This window comes from Protopterus annectens, chromosome 8.part0, assembly GCF_019279795.1.
Source record: "Protopterus annectens isolate FY-2018-M chromosome 8.part0, PAN1.0, whole genome shotgun sequence".
NCBI classification, from domain to species: Eukaryota; Metazoa; Chordata; order Ceratodontiformes; family Protopteridae; genus Protopterus; species Protopterus annectens.
The window spans coordinates 1416331444-1416356756 of NC_056741.1; the positions used below are offsets into that span (position 1 = coordinate 1416331444).

Consider the following 25313-nt stretch of genomic DNA (forward strand, 5'->3'; position numbering starts at 1 on the left):
GGATAATAGGGATACTGGGTATTGGAGAAAAAATACCACTTGTGAAAGCATGAGACCATGATGGTGTATATTGCTTATGCATGGCCATCTTATTTTGCAATTGCATGGTAGAATTAATGCAGCCTTCAAATCCTGTATTTACTTGCCCACTGGTGTACATCATGTAGCTGAATGAATTCACAATTTAATTGCACACAAACAAGGACTAAAGGACAATTAAGATGGACTAGCTTTACAAGTGATAAAAAATGGAAATTATGCAGAACCATTGTATAGTATCTTGCTCTTGAGAAAAAAATGATATTGCTTTCTTTAATGCCCTGATTCTATGGTTGAATTAATGCCACGTACTGATGCTGTACTTTATAGTTACATGAATGCAGGTGTCTATGCTATGCAGATGTACAAAAGCTCTGGAAATTAGAATGGTGGTATAGACACCAGCCTGTAAGCAATTCCCATATATAAGGAATATCATACTGCAGCACTGACTGTTGTACACAAACATCTGCTGTTACAGTGAGAGTATTCGCAAACTGCACTTTCCCATAATGTTTATGTGACTTGTATTCTGGGTATTTTAGATTTCTCCCATTATTATTATGTTGTTGACCAGGTAATCCTGATGGACACACAGTCCCTTTTCAGGGTTGACCAGGGAATTGCGTGTGGCTAAGTGACTTGCTCAAGGTCACGCAGTAGACAAACAAGGGCTGAGAGAATCAAACCCCATACCACAGGAACTAAAGCTAGCAACCTTAATCTCTGCACCAGCTGCTGAACAACATGTTCATTGGTGTAGCAGGTAGTACGCTCACTTCTGATGCAAAAGGTTATGACTTCTATTCCCTCACTATACAAATCAATTGCTGAGACTCCAGTGAAACAAAAGGGGGGGGGTGCTGCACTCCTAAGTGGGCCATCCTTCAGATGAGATTATTAAATGGAAACCCATTTGCTTGAGCTGTTTGTATCTCAGGTAGATGGCAAAGATCTCATGGCACTCATCAAAAAGAGAAAGGGAAGTTCCCAAATGCCCTGGTCAAATTTCCCCTAGTAGTATAAATACCACCACAGATCTCCCAGGAAAAGAGGCTACTATCCTAATATGACCAACTCATTTAGCAAAAGATAGATTAGATAGATAGATAATATACGAATAATAGTTTAATAGTGATAGGCATATTTATGCCTAGGATTAGATGATTTTTAAGGGCAATTTTAGGGCATATATATATGGCATTTGGATATTATTTATTGGTCCATTCTTATTAGTAGGAACTGGTAATTTTATATATTTATATATGTGTATAAATAAATAAATGTATTACATATAAATAATTTTTATACAATATCTGATATTTTATGTCTGGATAAAATGGACAATAAGATACATGTTGCACATATTTTGCACTTTACTTACTTAATATCAATAACTCGGCTTATGAAGTTGGTTCATTCAATATTCTATATTTTTAAATAATGGCTTTAAGTACCATTTTTTTAAGAAAAGTCTTAATTTGATAGCTTGTAAGGTCATTAATCAATTAGCTTACTAATTGAGTACTTTTACAGTATATATAAAACGAGTGGGGACTGTTTTAAATCTGTTTGAATTTGGTCTGAAGAAGCTGGCGTATTGTAGCCGGTGAAAGCGCTTACCATTCATTTTTGAATATAGAAGGAGTTTCGTTTGAGAGCCTCAGCGCCTTTTTTGTGGATTTACCAGTTTATGTTTTTGTTTTTGTTCGATAGATAGATAGATAGATAGATAGATAGATAGATAGATAGATAGATGGATAGATACAGAATGTTGGTTAACTGGCTAGGCCAAAGAATTGTCCATGTATCCCGCATTTACCTTTGATGGTGTGGCATACTTCTTGGTTAGAAAAATATCAGAGGTGGACTAGTTCACTTACCCAGAAAATAATGAACAAATTGGAAAGTAAGTAGTCATGAAGGTAAAAATAAAAGCTATGGGATAATAAAGGGGTAGCAGACAGGGCACTCAAAATTTATTTTTACCTGAGTATAAGGAAGAAAACAGAACAAGCTAAGGGAGTGGTAGCATACAGGTTAAGAAGAAGGACTAAGGAGACAGGAAAGGACATGTCTACTCATTTAAGGGTGCAAAGTTCAGTCTGGATATTAGAAAGCACTTTTCAAGGAAAATGAAGTGAATACATGAAGCAGGCATCTGGAGGTAGTGATATAATGGAAGGTCAGAGTCCATTGGGAAATACTGGGATGGGTGGTGGTCTGAGAAAGGACATAAGATAAGCACCTGAAAGATGCTACCTGCACAAATAGGGCAGATTAAACACACAAGTTGTCTTTTTCTGTCAGCATAACCATGTAATGTAATTTAACACATTATATGATTGTTCTTAGTTAACAGTAAGATGTAATCTCTTTTAATACTGAACATTTCATATGGATTGATGTTTTGCTGTGTGGGAAGAGGAATATGGTGATAAAATGCCACAGCTGTTAATATCTACATTATTATGTGGTGCACTTGGAGTACATGATGCTTATTTAAATATTTCTATGATTAAACTGGAGAGGAAAGTATTTATATTTTGCTGTAAGTTAAGGGGAAATGGATAATGTATATATGAAATTGTATAACTGTTCTGGTAAGGAGAAATTTGGGGATCTTTGTAAATGGTTTAGTTGATAAAACATATGCATATTTCATAAGCAAGCATTCTTGTTGCATTTCTTTAATTTGATTACTTAAAAAAAAAACATGTATCTGTTCTTCTTATTATACATGTCATGTGTGACCTATAACATCCACAGAACATAGCACCAACTCGGGCAGCTGCAACCTGAATTTAACATCACACCTGACGGATAGCACCTCACAGGTGTTGCTCCCCCAGCGCCCACCCTCAATACTGCAGTGCAGTATCAGGATTGAAACATGAATCCATGCATCTAGTGTGGGAATAAAATGCACATTCTTCTCAACATTCTAGCATTAAATACAGAAATGCTGATTACTGAATAACTTGTATCAGCACATACAGACTTTTCAGCAAATTATTACTTGACAGTTTTTGCACAAGAGAAGTAACAATGACGGGTTTTATCTGTCTATGTCCTTGATAAGCAGGAACCAGCTCAGCCCTTTTCCCGCAAAAGGTTGGTAGCTCTCAACTATTCTTGATTTTGCAGAATGCGCTTGATGTGTCTCATATCTTAACAGCCTTCAACAAATGCATGATAGTGCAACATCTGTTGTTTTAGAAACCTTATAAATCCATAGGAGCAATATTTGAAATCTGTCCTTGGTTTGGGGCCATTGTCTTTTATTATTTGCCCCCCCCCCCCGAGTCTTGTGCTATGAGATTGAGAGCTATGCAGTGGTGCTGCTTCTGTAATATCAGTATTAAACCCATTATGTTGCACAAATGATAACTTTCTACTTTTAGACACCTGTGTAATAAATTGACTAAACTATTCAATTGCACAACTTTATTTATTTTCATCACTTGTAATTGTTTCTGTTCCCTGTGTTTTATAATATATGATTCTGTTAGTGCTATGGAGCAGAATGTGACAAGGAGCACTTGAGAAGGATAAGAAGAGTTAATGGCTATTCAGAATTGGAATGGATTATGAAAGTAAATAAAAAATACAGTTTTTACATTTAAGAAACTTTTGTCTATATACATGGGTAAGAGGTGCTTTGCACTACTGAATTAATTAGTTGGGCTATTAAGTGGCATGCATGTATACTTGACTATGTGAATGTCTCTTTGTTGGTATTGCTATGTTTAATGCTGTCCCGATCTGCACTCTTACTTAATCCCAACCTACTGCTGCAGACCTGTGATACTGCAGGCTTTGCTATTCCTGTTGCAATGTGACACATTGTCGGGTGAAATCCAGGTATAGCCGTACATACCCTTCCTTCCACACTTACTGCTTCAGTTTTCTCTGCATCAAAGTGTCATATATTAGTCTGGCTTCTGAAACTTATCATTACAAAAGATGGGTATTTTTGTGCAATTTTTTTTTTGTACGTATGTGCCCAGGTATGTTTAGGTATATGTGTCAGAGACCAACCACCACCCTTTACTGGAATGTGAACTAGACCCACCCCTTGTTCAAACAAAAGAGCAAAAAAGCATGCTCTCTCCCTGCCACATTTTCTCAATGGAAGATAAAAAAGGAGCACCGATAGAATGCTTACAGCAATGTGAAGCACCCCCCCCCCCGCTACAGCTCTTAATTGGCAGAGCAAAAAAAAAAAAAGTAAGGAGCAGCTCCAATAGACTGCTCATGGTAGTCTGAAGCACACACCTCCTCCCAGACACAGCTTTTCATTGGAAGAGTAAAAAAAAAAAAAAAAAAAGTGGCAGAGAAAGACAAATGCAGGAACAACACTGTATTGTGTCCTCTAATACCTTGTGCCTGGGTCACATGCCTTCCTCACCCCAACCTTGCTATGCTACAGGTGTGTGTGTGTGTGTGTGTGTGTGTGTGTGTGTGTGTGTGTGTGTGTGTGTGTGTGTGTGTGTGTGCGTGTGTGTGTGTGTCACAAAGGTAGAGGAAATTAGAGTACTGAGGGTCATCTAGAGTTTTATAAAGTTGTTTCTGAAGTTCTTTCTCAAATACTGATATAATTTGAACCAATGCATTGCAGTTTCTCTGTGTTAGTAAACATAATATAAGTATTACTTCATTACTTTTCTGACTTAAGTTTTTCTTTCTTATAGGCAGCTGAGCTGGGAATGGCGTCAGCCTATTACACCTATATATTTACAAATCTGGTAAGGATTCAAAATAATTTAAACCAATATGAAATGTATTTTATTATGTGGTATTCCTGTAGATGAGTTTGTGGAACTTGATGTGTTATGTTCATTGGAGGAGGGAAGAAACACAGAAAATGGAACTGTTTGCCTTAATTCTGACCTGACTTTCAAGGAAAAGTCACTAAAGGGAATAGTAGAGCTGATTCAGCAAGAAAACAGAAAAAGTAAGTTTGCTGGAACTTGTGTGGAGTTTCTGTTGTTTGCTGATTAATGAAGTATATATCTCAGATACAGGCAGATGCTCACACTAATTTGTTTAAAACTGGCCTTAAAACCCTAGACAAGAGTATTATGTTATTCCACAAGTAATGCATTTATTACCTCTAAATATATTTCAGATTAATGATGCACATAATAAACAAGGTCTTCTCAGAGCAGTGAGTCAATGAATCAGATAGTAGAGCTCTCCTTTACTTCATTTTACTTTTTTCAGATATGTGTCTGAAAGCTCAGCATTAATATTTAATATAAGTATACATAAAAAAGGTATCATAGCATCACTTTTACTGGCATTTGGATGTAAGAAAAGTTCAAAGTTAAAAAAAAAAAAAAAAAAAAAAACAGTTGCCTTCTGCACCACTAGCCCCAATTAAAGTTTTCACAAGAGTATGTTTTCATATAGAGACCGCATGGCAGTCTATTTGGCAGTGTTCAGTTGTTTATTTCCATTTGATGTTTGCCAGTATATAGGAAAAAGTGAAAGGACACAGAGGAAAAGGGTATATGAATATTACTATGATATTTCAAAATGTAATGTTAATAATGCCCTATGCAAGCATGCAACAGTCTGTCAGAGTTTCAAGGGATTTCACTTTGCTATTTTAGAGTTATTCTGAATGTCAGAGGAGGTTATGGGTAAAATCAGCTGGAATACAAAGAACTCCTGAGGCAACTTAAACTGAATGCTACCATTGCTCCCCAGGACTTGATGCTGTGCTTAAGTAAAGGGCAGCAAAATTGTAAGCACTAATACAGGGTATAAATAACGTTTTAAAATACATTGGTTTTTACACTGATTTATTTTATTAAGTGGCTTTCAGTTTGACATCATAAGAATTAAAAAAAAATAAACTTTTTTAATACACTTGTATGTTTCCAAGTATTCTTTGCAACCAAAATAAACAAACTCTTTTATTGTCTATTAAGAACAACCACCTGTGTTATATGAAGTTAAACTAGGTTATCTTCTTTTATATTTATAGTCCTATTTGTACATTTTAAATATTTTACACACACTATAACATAATTTTATTTACCACTGACATTTCTTTAGTTAAATATTTATGGTGATTGTCTTGGGAATCCAAAGTGGTACACTGTTTCATTAAAAGGCATACATTAATTTAAACAATTTTATTTAAAGAAGTACAAATTAAACACTTCCTGTTTTTTTTCTGAGGAAGCCCTTGTGTGATTATTTTTATGATGACAAAAGAATAAAAGTTTGTAGTAGTGTGCTAAAATATTATTTTAACTAAATCAATAAATTGTTCAGAGATCTATACTTGAGCTTGGTAGTTTACTTTGTTTTGTTGCCCTGTGTTTGCTGTGCACAGTTGTGTTAGTTTCCATGATTATTCTCTGAATAATTTTTGGTCCCTTAGCATGGATAACCTCAACCTTATGTTAGTTGAGGACTGTGTTTGCAGCTATGTATTTAGGACAATTGTTCCTACTGGAAGGGTTCAATTTCATTATTTGAAGATGTACATAATTTTATGTATGTCTGTTAAGTTAGCAAGTTAAGGGAGTGTTCTGGGGGTATTTTTCTTTTTGAGGGTTTGAATTAAAACAAAATGCCTTGTAAAATGTAACATAGATTCCAATGTAGATGATGATATAAAAAGAACTGTATAAAGGATCAACCTGCCAAACATTAGTGAGTCCGTGTAATACAAAAGCTAGAAGTAGACATTTAAAAAAGCTGTCATAAATAATAAATGGGAATAATGACTTATTATCATAATGGCAACACTTTCCATATGATCTTGGAATGTGAATGGTCTCGCAGGTATAGACAAAAAGAAAGATCATTTACTTATATTTATTTATTTATTGACATTTGGTAAATGGGAAAGTCCAACTTGGTCAGGAACCCATTTTCAACAGAGGCCCAGGGAGAAAAACTCCAACAATGTTGTTAAGAAAAGTTTACCAAAATTCGTAAACATAGTAAAAACATGTAAAGAAATGCACAGATTACTTCAATGGATTCATACATGAGATGCACTAGTGACACAGAAAAAAAGTAATTACAATAGCAATTGAGAGCTATATAAAAATACTAATTAGAAGTATATTTTAAAAATTAAAACAGTAAGTAAATTAATAAGCATTTTTTTGTTGTTGAAGAAGTATGGATGATTAGATGTAAAAGCAGGTTATATGTGAAAGTAGGGATGAGTTGTTAGGAAGTTTGAGAGATGTATTATCTTAGAAGTAAGATGTAGGAAAGCGAGATTGAGTGTGGGGTAAGGGTGAAAATTAGGAGGTAAAGAGGGATGGAGAGTTTAGGAAAAAAGCTGGATGTGAGGAGGAGAACGAAATGGAAGATAGGTGGGTGAGGAAAATAACATTTAGAAGAGTGATGGATAGGAAGGATTTAAGAGGAGAAGAAGTTAGGAGGGGGAGGAGAAGGTTATATGTTAGTTTTAGAGCACTGGCAGATCTGTGAGTTGAGAAGATAGTTTTTAAGTGTAAGCTAGAATTTCTTGGAATTATATCTACTGGTAATACTGTTTGGTAAAGTGTTCCATAACTTAGCTACAGCATAGGAGTAGAGTGCAAATTGCAATACTGCGGGAGAACAGAGCATGTGGATTTCAGAATGGATATTCAACAGAATACCAGGTATAAAGGAAGAGAAGAGTACTTATATTAATTGCTGGTGGAGATCCAATAGTGATAGAAGAGGAAAAAAGATAATAATAGCAGATTTGTGGTAGAAAGGGGCTACTGACATGTGATGAGGATTATGCTGGCATGTATTTATATTCCACCTAAACTGCTATTATGGAAATTAAAAACATTGTGAGAAATAATCAGCTTTCAGGAATGAATATTACTTATAGATGAGGGCCAGAATTTAATTTCAGTAATGAGGATGTGTCTGGGAGGCCTGGAAAGGAAAATATTATAAAAGAGAGTAGAATTCTGAAGAAATGTATGAAACTGGTATGGAAGACATGATTTCAGAAGTAAGAACTTGGACATAATTTACATATTATTCCCCAAGTTACAATAACTGGGCTGGTCTAGACAGTAGTTAAATTTCACAGGAACATGTGCTTTTATTTGTGAACTTTGACATACTCCCATAACTATTCCAGATCAGGCACCAATAATGACTAAAATAAAAATGAAAGTAATGAAGTAAAGATGAAAGACTGGCACTTCTCCACCTACCTGTTAAAAAGAGCGGAATTTAAGGAATGGGTGGTGAAAATTATTTTGGAGTTATTCGGGAAGATAGAAAGTACTTGAGAAGTTATATATAGTTAAGAAGTACCAATAATTATTTCAAGGGGCTGAAAAAGGTTAAAGTATTACAGAAAAAGGGAATCTCTAAAGTATTACTGAGTAAAGGGAATCTCACAGAACAAGAAGAGGTTCAATTGTAGAGTGCTAATGAGAAAATTAAGGAAGTGCCTGTAAAATACACATTGTGTTTAGAAATAGTGCTGTCAAGTTTCTGCTTTTGTTACTAACTCCAGAGCACAAAAACTTTTGACACAATGACTTAGGCAACAGAAAATAGAAAGGGTTATTGCTAAAATTAGGGAGCCTCTAACAAGAAAAATAGCCAAAGATCTTGTAGAGGTATTAGATATTTAAGAAATTTTATGAAAAATCATATAAACAGAAAAATATAAAAATCAAGGAAAAAAAAAACAAATGGAAATATTTATGGAAGACTTAACTATGCCAAGGTTAGATGTAGAAGAGGCTCAACAGTTGACAGTTAAGATAGAAGGAAATGAGATAAAAATTGTCATGTTTAACCAATCTGCAGGAAAGTTTCCAGGAATAGATATGGTATTCTAGTAAAAGATTGAAAGCTAGGAGGGAAGAAAATCATAAAGATCTGGAAAGTTTTATTTAACAGTATTTTAAAAGGAGGGTAAGCACCAACATCCTGGAAAAATGCTGTGGTGGTTGCAATACCTAAAGATAGTAAAAACCCACCAGATCCAGCTTCATATAGGCCCATTTCAGTTTTAAACCATGATTATAAAGTGTTTATGTCTATAGTGGCTGAAAGAATGGTAAATATGTTGCCAAAATTTATATATATGGATCAATGTAGTTTTGTGGAGGGGAGGCAAACATTTGACAACATTAATAGGACAATAATGATGTAGACAGAAGCAGAACATAAGAAAATACCACTATTGTTGGGGGGTCTTAATGCAAATAAAGAATTCAACAGAGTAAGTTGGGATTTTATAAGAAGGGCAACAGAAACATTAGCATTTGCATTTGTATTTCCATATTTCCATTAATAAGGTTAATTAGGAGGGTATATGAGGGATCTGAGACAAAAATCAAAGTGGAAAGGTTCCTGTCTGAGAGGTAGTGTCTGAACCGAGGAACCAGTCAGGGGTATCCTCTTTTCCCTTTGTTATTTGCATTATATTTAGAACTATTGGCAAAGAAAATAAGGGACTCAGAAATTCAAGGAAATAGTTGCTATTGTATTCAAGAAAAGTTGGCTTTATTTGCATATGATATAATTTTGTACTGATGAAACCAAAAAAGGACATCTCAGTGGCATGGAACATTCTGAGACAGCTCTGTTTTTTTTTTTTGGGAGGATATAAATTTTATAAAAATAAAACAAAGGCTATACCTATAAAATATGTACCCACACATGAAATGGTTGAGCAATATCCATATTTATGGCAGCATGATAATATGAAGCACTTAGGAGTATGGATTAAAAAGCGTACTGTTATGGCAGCTATGGATATGTGGGAAGAGACTAAACAAAATATAATACAAAAACTGAGAAAATGGAAGCTCTTGCCTATGGATATGGGTAGCAAGATACAAACATTTCAGATGTTTCAGTCCCTTTAGTTTTATACACAGGTCAGGCATATTTTTATGAACCAGAGGAGAAGTTGTAGATAGTAATTAATAAAGAATTGAAAGATTTTATGTCGGAGAGGAAGAGGGCAAGAGTCAAGTGGGATAAGCTGATCCTTCCAAAAGAACAAGGAGGTTTAGGATGACCTAATCTGAGGGATATTTTAAAGGTACACAGTTAAGGCTTATATACATAACAGAAGCAGAAGACTATAGCTCAAGGTAAAAAGTGATGATGAGGAAGCAGGGAGAAAATCAAGAAGTAAGGAAAGACTGGGATTTTGGATGCTGATTCTTAAGAAGAATAACAGTCATATAGAATATTATATTCATAAAGTATCAGAAAATGTACTAAGAAATAAGCTAACACAGGAATGGAGAAAGTAGATTCTGCCAATAGGGATGACTGCAATTAGGGATACAATAGGCAAGAGGGGGCTGGAATTTACTGAAGGAAGCTGGCAAGAGAGCCAAGGTATTGGGAGCAAATAATTTGAGAAGGAAAGGTAATACAATGAGAAGAGGCAAAAAAGACATTTGGACTGTAGGCTTGAAATTGCCTTCCCTATCTGGGATTGATATTAGAGTACAGGGAAAGAGAAAAGGATAGGCAAATCCTAAGTGCAAAACCGGCACTAGTTGAGTTTTTAGTTAAACTAGAATAGAAACTGCTGTTAAAAAAGAGATGATTAGTAAGGCATATAAAATATTGTGCAATAACTGTAAGAATCAATCAGAGGAGGTCAGAAAAGGTTGGGAAGAGAGATTAGATAAGCAATTCATAAAAAACAATGGGAGGACTTATATATGGCTCCCAAATGTGGAACAAAGTATAGAATATTTTTGGATTTTTGCCTGGAAGTGTTTGCATGGCTACTTTTATACTCCTAGTAGACTCCAGAAAAATTTTCATCTGGTAGATGGCAAATGTTGGAAGTTTAATTGGGTAGAAAGATGTACCTGAGAGCATAAGTTTTCAGAGTGTAATAAGTTGGCAGACTTTAAAAATTCCCTGCAGATTACTCTGTGAGGAATACTAGGCAAGCAACTGAGTGTAACTAAGGAATGTTTTTATTTTTGAGCTGGCATAGAGGATTGGAATTTCCTAGATATATTTGATAAGTTTAATTTGTTTGGCTGACAAAATGCAATTACTAGAAAATGGAAATCAAAATCTAAACCAATCATACTTGAAATTAATATTTTAACAGAGATAAATGAACAAGGAATGGGGTCTTTAGAAAAGAGTAGGAATAAATTACATGGAAAAATGGAAATTGTGGGAACATGCAAAGAAATGTTTTGGAGGAGGGATGAGGTATACGAAAAGGCAGGAATTACACTTTATGTAATGTTATTTTGATTATATTGTATAGAACAACATACAGCTGTATAATGTTTGTAAATGTGAACTTGTTAAAATGGTTTGATTACTTCTGTATAAATGCAAGTTTGCCTATGTCACAAGTGATAATTCAATAAAGGTGTGTAAAAATAATAACAATACTTTTGTGGTCCCTTGAAAACATGATTGCCATGCTCTGTTCCTTAAAAACATGATTGCCATGTTCTGTTCCTTGAAAACATGATTGCCATGTTCTGTCCTTGAAAACATGATTGCCATGTTCTGTTCCTTAAAAACATGATTGCCATGTTCTGTTCCTTAAAAACATGATTGCCATGTTCTGTTCCTTGAAAACAGGATTGCCATGTTCTGTTCCTTAAAAACAGGATTGCCATGTTCTGTTCCTTAAAAACATGATTGCCATGTTCTGTCCTTGAAAACAGGATTGCCATGTTCTGTTCCTTGAAAACATGATTGCCATGTTCTGTCCTTGAAAACAGGATTGCCATGTTCTGTCCTTGAAAACATGATTGCCATGTTCTGTCCTTGAAAACAGGATTGCCATGTTCTGTCCTTGAAAACATGATTGCCATCTTCTGTTCCTTGAAAACAGGATTGCCGTGTTCTGTTCCTTGAAAACATGATTGCCATGTTCTGTCCTTGAAAACAGGATTGCCGTGTTCTGTTCCTTGAAAACATGATTGCCATGTTCTGTTCCTTGAAAACAGGATTGCCGTGTTCTGTTCCTTGAAAACATGATTGCCATGCTCTGTTCCTTGAAAACACGATTGCCATGTTCTGTTCCTTAAAAACATGATTGCCGTGTTCTGTTCCTTGAAAACATGATTGCCATGCTCTGTTCCTTGAAAACATGATTGCCATGCTCTGTTCCTTGAAAACATGATTGCCATGTTCTGTTCCTTAAAAACATGATTGCCATGTTCTGTTCCTTTTCTCTGTTTGGGAGTCTGTATAATGATACATTGTGCATTTTTACCACATTGTTTTTTGATGCTGTAACTGCATTTTTGCTGCATTGTTTGCTTCTAATTTGTAAATGGTGCCTGAATTCCTAAAAAGTCTGTTAATGGGATCCAAGAAAGTATAGTCATTGTCAAGTTATAAGGTTTTCATGGGATGTAGAAACTGTGACACAAGCCTATTAGAAAAGCTTCTTTTGAGAAAGTGCTCAGTTAAATCTTGCATATTTTTGAGGATGTCAGTCAGTTCCATAGAGACCCCAGCCATTACCCCCTGATATTTTATTACATTGCCTTTATCAGCTAGGGGGTGCATGCTGAATGCATGCAGAAGAAGGATGACCCTCATGGGTTATCTGTAAAGGTTGTTTGTTAGCTGGTCAGTTTCTATGTTCTTGCTAATCTATAAGTCTCCAAGAAGCTGTCTTGGGCAGGTTATCATTGGTGGTAAATTTCAGCTGGTTGGATTTCTAGCACAAGCAGAATTGAGGGCATGTATAATATAACCATTCCTGTAGACACAGAAGTATGAGTAACATTAATCATTATAGCTACAGGGAACTTTCAGTGACCTGTGGGGGACATGATAGGGTATTGTAGGCTTTAACCTTACATATCATAAACCATATCTTTAGTACCGTGCTACAGTATATGGAAGACAATATCTGATTCCCCAGACACCAGAGGAGAGACAGAGGCAAAACCCTGTGAGAATTTGGTGAGGTAGCCCATTCCTCTGAAATTCTTGCACCCTGAAAAGGTGTCCCATGTGTTGATCATGACAGGTTAAATCCATGAACTGGAAGATGCTCACAGCAAAGTTTGCTACCCATGATCCCACACTGGTGTGATGCCACAAACAGTCTGGATGGACCTATGCTTGCACATATTGTATACAGAGATTCCCAAGGCCATGGACTGCACACTCTATCAAGGCACATCAGATGTCAGTTGCAATGTGTCTCCTGTATATACGCATCTGTGAAGCAAGGTAATATTTGTCCCAGCAACCTCAGCAGTAGTATTAATTCCCTGTCCAAATACTCCAGGTAATTTTTTGTTTGGTTCATGTCCTCCTACAAGCTATAGACATATCTTGTCAGGGTGTTGTATTTCCAGACCAAAGGTCCTTGGAAGGACAGATGTGCAGGAACACCTTGGTAAATCCTTGTCTTCATAGGGTTCCTATTAGATGACCGAAGACAGATTCAGTCGAACTTAAAACAATGAAAAGGCAAAACAGTGAAGCAGCTTTTAAGCAAATTCTTTCCCAGGGAAAGAATTCGCTTGGCCGCTTCCATTACTTTGCCGTTTTCGGCACTGTAGTGCAATCTCAGAGTTGGTATATTTAAGTAGGGGGGTGTGGGGGGAAAAGCTCCTCACTTTATGTATTCTTTCAATTTTTTTCTTTTTTTTTTTTTTTGGAATAGCGATTTTTTTCCCTTGGAAAAAAATCGCTGTTTTGAGCTTTCAAGATTGTAAGCTTTCGCTTACATGGGGTCGATTATTCATCATTCACTTTTTTAAGCATTTGATGATATAATATAGACCCTCTTCATATTCATGCAGTGGTGTGTCCTATAATGTACTGAAATAAGCATTTCTAACCTGGAGCTTCCACTAATGACATTTGGTTGGTTGGTACTCCCATATCCAAACCATACCCAGTTATGAGGGGCTAATCCCTCTGACCTGCAGATGGCATCAAAAAACTCCTCAAGCTTTATCAGACACTTATGCGTTGGTGGTTCACCCACTTTGGTCGACCTGTCTACCACATTGTCACATGCCTTTTTTGCGTAGAATATCATAACCCTCCATCACACCCATTGTGGGGACATATTATGACCACCCATAGCATGACATCCTACACCAGTCCCTGACAAATCAGGTCCCAATGGCAGCTTATTCTCCTGGCTAGTGAACTTTTCCAGCCATTAGCTCCCTTGAGTGGTCATACCAACTCCTGTACTTCTAAGAACAACACATGTCATTTTGTTTGTGTATATACCTTGCTATGGCATGCACATATTTAAGAACATAGCCTTCCCTCATATGGAGCTGCTTAACAGTTGCAGTTACTGCTATGCACATTCTCAACCCCCTTTTTGGTACACTATCCATAGCTGGAACCTCCACCACCAGCTTTGGCATCTAATCCTTGCCGTATCCTACAGTTAAGGCTTGATTGCCCCCTCCCCATACAGCCAGAAGCTACTGTGTTATGCCACTAAGCTGAGTTCCTCCTTAGACATAACAAGACACATACCTCTTCCTCCCTCCCTGACAGCTGCCATAGGGTTTACTGGCATGGATGATAATTTTGTCAGTTAAGACTATTTCTTTACCTCTGTAATTCTTCATGTCTGTAGAGCTTTTACTCAAATTGCTCTGTATAAACTAGGTTCATAGATTCATATATTATCACTAGGCTAACTGTCCTTGTGGGCCATTTTAACCCTAACCAATTACCCCATGTGAAAATCAAACCATGCACTTTGTGTCTGTAAGGCAAACACCTTAACCATTATGCCAACCTCCAACTTCCTAATATATCTTAATCATAAAGCTGTAAGTGATGTTGTGCAAGATGCCAGCAGGCATTTAGCAGGGCAGTTATGCAGATGACTCCAGATAACACCAGTGCTTGTGAAGCACAGCTTGTGCATAATGTCCCAATTCATACATATCAGAAAGAGTCGTGGATGTCATGTTTAGTTGGAGGTATGTGCTTACTGCACTCACACATATGAGATGTGTACTTGCATATTGTCATGATACACTAAGAATCACGTGTCATATACATTCTCTCTCTCCTGCATACATATATACTCTCCTTGATTGGGCTTATTGAGTGGACGTTGCTGCTGCAGAAGTGGAAAATACAGTTCTTCCTCATGATGTACCAGGAAGAACAGGATTTTCCTCTTCTTCCTACTACACAGGTATTTTAGGGAGCACCTACTGGACTGATCTGATGACCTTTGAAGAAGGTAAATACTTGATATGAGCTGACACATGCTTTGAGTGATGCCTCTTAAATCTGTCACCCCTGGGATTCCGGATATTGGCTAAGGCTCTTGCCACCCCCATAGTGCCTTTTTTAGGCAAGGCTCAAATTCTAAACCTACCACCCTAGAAAACAAAAATGGGAAGAAATTGAGGGTAATGCTGCTCAATGCCAGAAGTCTAAATCTCAAAATGCACGCACTCGAGGCCCTTCTCAGTATGGAGAACATCGATGTCTGTGCTGTAACTGAAACCTGGTTCAAGGCTCCTGAGAGCACCCCGGCACTATTAGGTTTTACCTCATATCATGCTCCGCCCCAAAACCCGGACCACTCCACAAAAGGAGGGGTGTATCCATATTCATAAAGGATACTCACACCTCCAGGTTGGTGGCAACGCATGAAGCTCGGAAACCATCCAGGTGCAACTAACAATAGGCAAAACTGCTCTACAAATTGTAGCATGCTACAGGCCACCCTCTCAAACTCAGGAACCCCACACAGCCTTCCTGAAGACACTGGAGGGTATAAATGTATCTCCAAACACCATCATATTGGGTGACTTCAACTACCCGAATATAGACTGGGAACATTACTCAAGCCCTAACTTTCTAGCCCAACGGTTCCTGGAGTTCATAAATTCAAATGCCATGGAACAGCTAGTCACTGTTCCCACGAGAGGAGAAAATATACTAGATCTCATTGTCACAAACATGGGGACAAAATGCTCCACACCGAAGTATATCCCTCATTGGTGAGATCTGATCATAAACTAATCTCACTGGAAATCCACATCCCGCCCCCACCCCAAACAAAAGACCATAGTGAAGAACTTCTCTAAAGCAAACTTCACACTACTCAAGACTGGTGTGGTATCCTTCAAGGCCCCTGAGTCAGAGGAAACCACAACCCAAGCTGCGGAAGCCCTTACAAATGCCTTCTATGAACACCTCCAGGACTGCATGGATCAGGCAATCCCAAATAAAACCAAGACTCTTTCCACAAAGGGCAAACGTCCAGTCTGGTGGACCCCAGCCATTAACAAACTTTACAATAAGAGGAGAAAGCTATTACATGATAGAACAAAATCCATAAAAGGGAAGTCACCCCTGATCATTATTAGTAAAAAATACGAGCACTCATAAAATCAACTAAGGCCAATTTTGAGAGAAAATTCCCATGGATTCAAAGGACAATCATAAGGCCTCTTTCAGCTATGTTAGGAACCTGGGTGGAAACTCACAGATATGCTCAGAATTAGTCCAAAATGATACAAAAATCACTGAACCCACAGACATTGCCAACATACTGGCAGACAGGTTCAGTGCAAACTTCACCCCTCTCCCCTAAAGGAGAGATAACTATCCCAGCCGAGTGTAGCCTCCCGGACATCTCAAATGCGCAGGTGAAAGCTGCTCTCTAAAGCTAAAAACACAGCATCAATGGGACCGGATGGTGTCCCCGGCTGTGTGCTACACGAGCTAAATGAGGAATTAAACCCGCACATAAGGCAGCTGTTTAATCTCAGCCTTACCACAGGATACGTGCCCAAGGAGTGGCGTGACGGCAACTGTGGTCCCACTCCACAAAGGTGGCGCCTCACGGACCCTGGTAATTACCGCCCCATAAGCTTAACAAGTCTAGTCTGCAAAGCTATGGAGAGGATCATAATGGAGCTCATAAACAAAGATATAGGGACTTGCAGACATTGGACCCGACCCAGTTTGGCTTTGTCAAGGGAAGATCATGCCTTTTGAACTTGGTCGACTTCTTCAAATAGTCACCAAGGCCATTGATGAGGGAAAGGCAGTCCATACAGCCTACCTTGACCTTGCAAAGGCTTTCACACAATACCCCACTCGGTATTGTAGAAAACTTACCAGCTTAAATGTAAACCCATATGTCACAAGATGGGTTGCAAACTGGCTTAAGGACAGAACCCACAGGGTTAGAGTTGCTGGCGCTGTGTCAGACTCCAAGCCAGTCACAAGTGGTGTCCCACAGGGCTCGGTCCTTGGCCCCTATTGTTTGGCATCTACTTCTCAGAAGTACAGGCCAACATGGGAGGACTTTGGCTGACAAAGTTTGCAGATGACTGCAAACTGGGCCATAGTGGAAAGTGCATCGGACACTGATATCCTTCAGAAGGGACTCACGGAAACAGATAGCTGGTGCCAGAGCCATGGCCTGAAGTTAAACGCCAAAAATGTATAGTCATACCCTTCGGGAAAAACAAGGTAACCCCAAGCTACCATATAGGTGGCAATCCACTAAGCACAGAAGAGGTTATCAGGGACCTGGGGACCCAGGTTGACAGTGGCCTTTCTTTTGACACTCACATTGCTAAAGTGGTTAGAAAGACCTTCTACATTGCCCACCTGATCATGAAGGGATTCACATCCAGATCTAGTGAGGTCATTGTTCCCCTGTACTCTTCACTTATCAGACCAATGATCGAAAGTACAATGCCCCATTCGGGATGTATCTCACCCGACATCTGCAGCAATTGGAGAGACCCCAAAAGTTCCTCACCAAAAGGATAAAGGGACTCCAAAATCTGTCATATGCTGCCAGATTGAAGAAACTCCAGCTCTATTCAGTCGCATACCGTCTGCTCAGAGGTGACATGTGCCTGACATACAAGGCCATGTCCAACCCGGAATTAATGGACATGCTCCACCTCAAAAAATCCAAATCCACCAAAACCACTACAGCAAGCGACTTAAACCTTAGCACGGATATAAATAGGACGTGCTGGAGGGATAGATTTATCACTCAGAGACTCCCTATGCTGTGGAATAAAATCCCGGTCCATGTGAGGCAGAGCACCTCGCTGACTCTGTTCAAGAGAAATCTAGACCTGTGAATGGGAGATCGTAGGTTTACCCCGGGAATCATCTCTGGGTCACTGCTGGACAGAGGCACAACAAACTAATGGGCACAGTATTTTTTCATATAAGGGGTGGCGTAAGCCACAATAATTTGGGCTAGGCTTATAAATGCCTTAGGGCAGATAGCCTAGTATAAACCTATGAACCTATGAACCTATGAACCCATTCTGGGTAGAAGTGTTACAATGATCTGAGGCAGCACCATCCCTGCCTCATCTGAAAATGGAAGACAGTCATTCAGAGTAGAGACCTAGAGATGCAGTGTAAGTATTTTTTTGTTTGAGTGGTACCATAGTGTACTCATATGTACTCTGTTGTACAACTATGCCTAACAGTGTGTGCTGTATTTTACAGCTGCTAATGAGGGATGTTTGCCTTAATGTGGTTGGGAGCCTCAGAAGGGAGAAGCATCTCACCAGACAGCAGAATGTGTATGTGTTCTGTGCTAGTCCACTATACAAATGCCATGCTGACCTCAGTCTCTTTCAACCACTTCGTCTAGTGCTGGGCTATCAGTACCCACCAGGTCCGCATCTCAGGAAATTATCCCTCTGCTGAAGGTGACTTGAAGGGGGTAGTTCTGGTGCTGTCTCTGTTTCCTTCACAAGGGGGGGCTTGACATCTCCTCTGCAGAAGGTGGATCAGAGATGTCTCCTGGAGTCAGTTTCAGAGGCTGGTCATTAAAGAGGTGCACTGGCAGCTGGAAGGATGACCACCTTGGCAATGGAGCACCTTCTAGCATGAATGGTGGAGTTACAGGGGCAGTAGGCTCCCCCCATCAGACCTCAGAGGAGGAACCTTTCCATAACATCAGCTGCTCACTTGACTGATGCTTGGATTTGTTACTCTGTAGGCCAGCCTGGCAGCCAACCACACCAAGCACGCACAGCATACCCTTCCCAATATATTCCCTCCCTTATGCATAATTTCCTATTCCTTTTTAATTGTCCAGCCTTCCCCATCACCAACTGTCCACCCTCTCTATGTATGTATATATCCATCCACTGTTCTCCTCAGCTGTCCTCTGAACATGTTGTGTATATGCCACTCTTGGCTATCTGTCTGTATCTTCCTTCAGTGTTTCTCTGCCTACTAATTCGACCTTTCTCCTTCTGTCCCAACTACCGATATTCCTTAGTACCTTCCCTACCAAACCTTCCTGATTAAAATTAAAAAAGGGTCTCTATCACACAAAAATCTCTATCACTCAAATCTGTTTCTTTGAGCTCAGCACTTGTTCAGAACTCGTTGTAAGCACTAAATAAGCTACAAATTACTCCAGCACTCAACTTTCCTCACTTGTCTGGAGGAAAACAGTTTTTCGTACTTAATAAATAAGCACCTATCCAGGCATGTCTAAAGGTCAGCTCCTGGTGTTTTCTCCTGTCTACCTGATGAATCTGGGCATCTTGGGACAATGCAGCAATTGCCTCATGTACACAGACAACCCTCTCCTCCTACCACCCAACACTATGACCTGTGAGAGATGCACTTATATAGCCAAACTGGAAGCAAAGCTGTTTTCACCGAAGACTGGACTAGACAGTCAAGAGGAGAAGGTAAACACTTGCACTGCACCACACTCATCATATAGTCCCTCAAAACCTACACCACCAAAACACATGCACACAAGCACAAAACACACAACTACATTTGCGGAGGCTCTCAGTAAAAATCTGCCCAAACAACCAAGACCTCCAAAGCAGAAATGTGAGCAACCTCCACCCCCCCAACACAACCCAAATGACACATAGCCCACATACTCAATGTGCCACTCAACTACAGCCCATAAGGCATAACGTACCCAACGCTCTAGTCATAGGTGACTCTATAGTCAGGCACACTGATGTTCCACTCACCAGGCTAAACAAGGAAAAAGTTACTGTCAGCTGCCTGTCGGGTGCCAGGATCCACCACATAATGCATGCACTCAGGTCACTCCACAACAAGTACAAATATGACTCTGTCATTGTCCATTTTGGTGTGAATGACCTGAGATGTACCTCCCTGGACTATATGAAAAGAGACATGGAGGAGCTCTCCGATCTTGTAGCCCAGGCAGGTATGACCCTAGCCCTGAGTAGCATCCTGCCATCACCCAGAATGATACCACAGTATAAGGCCAAAATGATTGACTTTAACAGCTGGCTAAGCTTCTGGTGTCATTCTAAGGGAATCCAGTATCTCTCTGCCTGGGATGACATGATCGACAGACCACGCTGCTTTGCCAGAGATGTCCTGCACCTGTCACCCTTGGGATTCTGGATACTGGCAAAGGCTCTTGCCACCCCTTTAGTGCCTTTTTTAGGCAAGGTTCAAATGACAAATTCACCACCGTAACAGGTACAAGCAAGCAAAATCTGAGGGTAATGCTACTCAATGCTAGAAGTCTAAACCTCAAAATGCACTCACTCGGGGTACTCCTTAAAATGGAGAACATTGACATCTGTGCAGTGACAGAGACCTAGTTCAAAGCTCCAGAGAGCACCCCTGCATTACCAGGCTATAATTCATACCACACCTTCCAGCCACCAAACCCGGACCGAAACACAAAAGGTAGAGGCGTGTCCATATGCTTTAAGGATATCCACACCTCCAAGCTAGCTGCTCAGCATAATGCATCCGAGATTATCCAAGTTCAACTAACTCTGGGCAAAACCGCAATCCAGATTGTAGCTTGCTACAGACCCCACACCATGCTCCAGGATTCCCACTCCTCTTTCCTTGATACACTGGAAAATATTAAGGTACAACCCAACACCCTAATAATGGGTGATTTCAACTACCCCACCATTAACTGGGAAAACTACTCTTGTACCAACTCTTTTGTTCAACCTTTTCTGGAAATCATCAATTCCAATGCCTTGGATCAACTTATCCACACCCCCACCAGGGACAGCAATATCCTAGACATGGTCATCACCAACATGGGCGACCGGTGTTCCACACCAGAGGTCAGCTCCTCTTTGGTCAGATCCGACCACAAGCTAATCACCCTAGACATACACATCCTGCTCCCACCACCTGATTAGGAAAACAACCGTAAAAAATTTCTCCAAAGCCAACTTCACGCTTCTTAAGACAGAAGTGGCAAACTTCACGACACCCATGCAGATGGACAATTCTAAAGACAATCACAAAGCATTCTATAGCTATGTCAAGAATCTCAATGGCAACACTCAGATCTGATCTTAGTTACAGCACAATGACACTAAATATACAGAACCAACTGATATTGCCAACATCCTGGCAGATAGGTTCAGTGCTAACTTTACCCTCCTCTCACCCCCTAAAGGGACCATCTTTATACCGGAAGAATGCAAAGTTCCTGTAATTATGGCTGCACAGGTAAAAATCTCACTCTCCAAAGCCAAAAACACAGCATCCATGGGACCTGACAACATCCCAGGCTGCCTTCTACATGAACTACAGAATGAACTGGCACCCCACCTAAGTACCATGTTCAATCATAGCCTCACCTCAAGCGTTGTGCCCATTGAATGGCGCAGAGCGATGGTTATCCCACTCCTCAAAGGGGGGTCACAACAGACCCTCGAACTACCACCCTATTAGCCTGATGAGCCTGGTCTGCAAGGCTATGGAACATATCATCATGGAACTCATAAACAAAGACATTGGAGATCTCCAAACTCTGGACCCCACACAGTTCGGGTTTGTAAAAGGCAGATCATGTCTCCTAAACCTGATAGACTTCTTTGAAGCAGTCACCAAAGCCATAGATGAAGGTAACGTGGTTCACACAGCCTATCTAGATCTCGCCAAGGCGTTCAACATCATCCCCCACTCTGGAATTATAGATAAATGCACTAAACTAGGTATAAATCCCTATGTCAGAAGATGGGTTGCCAACTGGCTTACTGACAGAACCCACACTGTGAAAGTAGAAGACTCCAAATCAGACTTCAGACCAGTGACAAGTGGAGTACCACAGGGTTCAGTCCTGGGTCCTCTCCTGTTTGGTATCTACTTCTCTGAAGTACAGGCTAACACAGAAGGTCTTTGGCTAACTAAATTTGCAGATAACTGCAAACTAGGAGCTATAAATGAAACTCCTAATAATGTGGACATCCTACAAAAGGGCCTCACTGAGACAGATGCCTGGTGTCAAAGCCATGGTCTCAAGCTCAATGCCAAAAAGTGCATTGTCATCCCCTTTGGTAAAAACTCTGTTCCCATGAACTACCACTTAGGCAGTAGTCTACTTAACAGCGAAAGTGTGATAAGAGACCTTGGGACACAGGTGGACAGTAGTCTCTCCTTTGATAATGACATCACCACAGTGGTCAGGAAATCCTTCTATGTGGCACACCTCATCACAAAAAGTTTCTCATCCAGAAAAAAAGAGGTCATTGTTCCCCTCTACTCATTACTCATTAAATCCATTATAGAGTACAACACCCCTTTTGGTATGTACCTCACAAGACATCTACAACAACTGGAAAGGCCGCAAAAATACCTCACAAAGAGGATTACTGGCCTCAAACAGATGCCTTACGCAGACCAACTCAAAAAACTCCAGCTTTACTCCATCATATATTGCCTACTCAGAGGCGATCTCTGCCTAATATACAAAGCTATGTCAAACCCAGAGCTGTTGGACATTCTCCACTTAAAGAAATCCCAGTCCCTCTGATCTACACGGTCTAGGGATGTAAACCTTGTCACCACAATAAACAGAACATGCTGGAGGGATAGATTCCTGTCCCAGAGACTTCCCATACTCTGGAACAGACTACCTATCTATGTCAAACAGAGCTCCTCATTAGCACTCTTCAAGAAAAATCTTGATGATTGGATGGGTAATAGGAAATTCACCCCAGGGATCACTTCTGTGGTTCTGCTTGACAGGGGCACAGGAAAATACTTTTCTTGGATGGCAAAAGCCAGGGTACCTTTTTGGCTAGGCTTGTATAGGCCAATAGCCTAGTACCTACCTATGAACCTATAAAAGAAAGTAACTTTCCTTTCCCTACCATTTTTGCCATAAAAACTGACAGCTTTCAGTACTCTGGATAAAAGTTAGGCCCCTCTGTGTTTACCTCTGCTGTCCTCTTTCCTACTTTGCTATCAAACCTCTTCCTTCCCCATTTGTATGATGAATGGAGATGCGTCTTTACTGTGCACATCCATATTGGTCTGTCTTTTGACCATTATGCTGAGCCATGATACCATTCGTATAGCTGCCCGTCAGTGGCTGCAACTATGCTCTGCTGCCTTTTTCATAGTGGTGAATGCTGACTTGGACATTCTAACATATCTTAGAGCTCACATACTTTGCATCACCTTTGTGCACTGCTGTACCACTGTTCAGTGATGTAAACTACTGGAATATACCTTTTTTCTTTTACTGCTGTGTCTATATTTTTCCTGTGTTCCTCTGCTTAGCAAGTCAGCTCCATCTATAATTATATCCCTAGCGCTTCATTGATGACACCTCTGTTAAAATACTGAGTAGTTGGATTGCTGGATGGGTGAGGTATCTACCATCAATGTAGCAATGGGATATTTAAAGGTTGTGGAAGACGGAAAAAAAGTCTCTAGCTTAGTAGACAAAAGTGATTCCCTTTCATTTGAACTGTGTTATTATTTTTATTCATTAATTCCTATACCCACCTGAGGCTTACTGCACACATTTGGGGGCTAACAGGTGTTCCATAATTGTTTTAGTCCTTGTTTAGAAGAGGAGAGACATTAAAGGGTGGTAAAATGCTTCATATATGAATATACTGGGGGTAGACTAAATGGCAATACTAAATACGATTTTCTTGTGTAGCTAATTTAGTAAAAAAGATAAGCAGCATGAGTTTGATTGAATGGTGAAGGTGAGTGACACCTAAGAATACCTGCAAAATATCTTTGACATAAAGGACACATGACCCAAGTAGTTTCATAATAACATTCTCTTCAGTGTTTTCTATGATATTATGTGATAGAAAAACAGGGATGTGACAGATAGAGGCACAAGACTAAAACTGTTAGTGGGGGGGGGGTTAAATGTGGTGGAAGTGATTGTATGAGGATTGAAAAAGGGATACCAAAGAGTGAGGGTACTGTATGGGTTGTTGGTTAAACAGCTGGAGAGGAAAAACAAGTTAAATTAATTTTGTCTTAAGCAATGAATGAAAAAGAATAGAATTAATATAATTTTTGGATGTAAAGATTCTAGAGAAGAAATCCAAACTCAAATTAGCAAACAAACTAAAGAAAGCACCAGGTAATGACGGTATCATACCAGAATTATATAAAATAATGCCTAAAAGTGCTCTCACCCTCATTCATAATGTATTCACTAAAGCCCAGAGCAAATCTGTAACACCCCCATCCTGGAAATATACCTTTATATCACCTATGTTGAAATCCAATAAAGACCCAATGTATTGTTCTTCCTATAGGCTTATCTCATTACTGAATGCGGATTATAAAATCTTCATGAACATTTATACTGAAAGATCGAGAAAGTTTCTACCACATTTAATAGAAGGCCTTATAGTCAACAGAAATACATTCGACAATATTAAAAGAACTTTAGCACTAATTGATTATTCTTAAAGTAGGAAAAAAAATCTGACTTTAATAAGCTTGGACATAAATTCTGCATTCAGTTCAGTAAGTTGGGATTACCTTTTTATATTACTTGAATGTCTGAAGTTCTCAAAAATATATAGACTTATTAAAACACTTATATAAGGGAGCATTAGCATACATTAAAATCAGAACATCCATATCATCTAATATCCCTATAGTAAAAGGAACCAAGCAAAGCTGCCCGCTCTCTCCATTACTGTTTACTCTGATAATGGAACTATGGGCTAATGCAATTAGGGAAAATAAAAATATAGAAGGATTGAACATTAATACAGAAACATCCTCCAAAATTCAGTTATTTGCTGACAATGTACTTATAACTTCAAATGGGAAAGATTCCTCTATATCTTCATTATTCAATCCCATAGAATGCTTTCAAAAAATATCAGGTGTCTCCTTCATTGAAGACAAAACAAAAATCCTATCCGTCTTCTCAAACAAAAATAAAATAAAAGGTAATAATCATAAGTATAAACCTAATGCTGAACAAATTAGCTACCTAGGAAACATAGCCAAAGACAGTAAGACCATAATGCAGCTAAACTACAATATGGTTTGAAAAC

At 39.1% G+C, this 25313-nt stretch overlaps 1 protein-coding gene across 1 annotated transcript in view; it reads left to right on the forward strand.

Moving 5' to 3' along the window:
* GRIK4 (glutamate ionotropic receptor kainate type subunit 4) overlaps window positions 1–25313 on the forward strand; it is a 5029336-nt gene that overhangs the window by 3461237 nt on the left and 1542786 nt on the right. The window contains exon 10 of the mRNA XM_044081017.1: window positions 4734–4787. Coding sequence (XP_043936952.1) covers window positions 4734–4787 — 54 coding nt within the window. The remainder of the gene's footprint in view (window positions 1–4733; window positions 4788–25313) is intronic.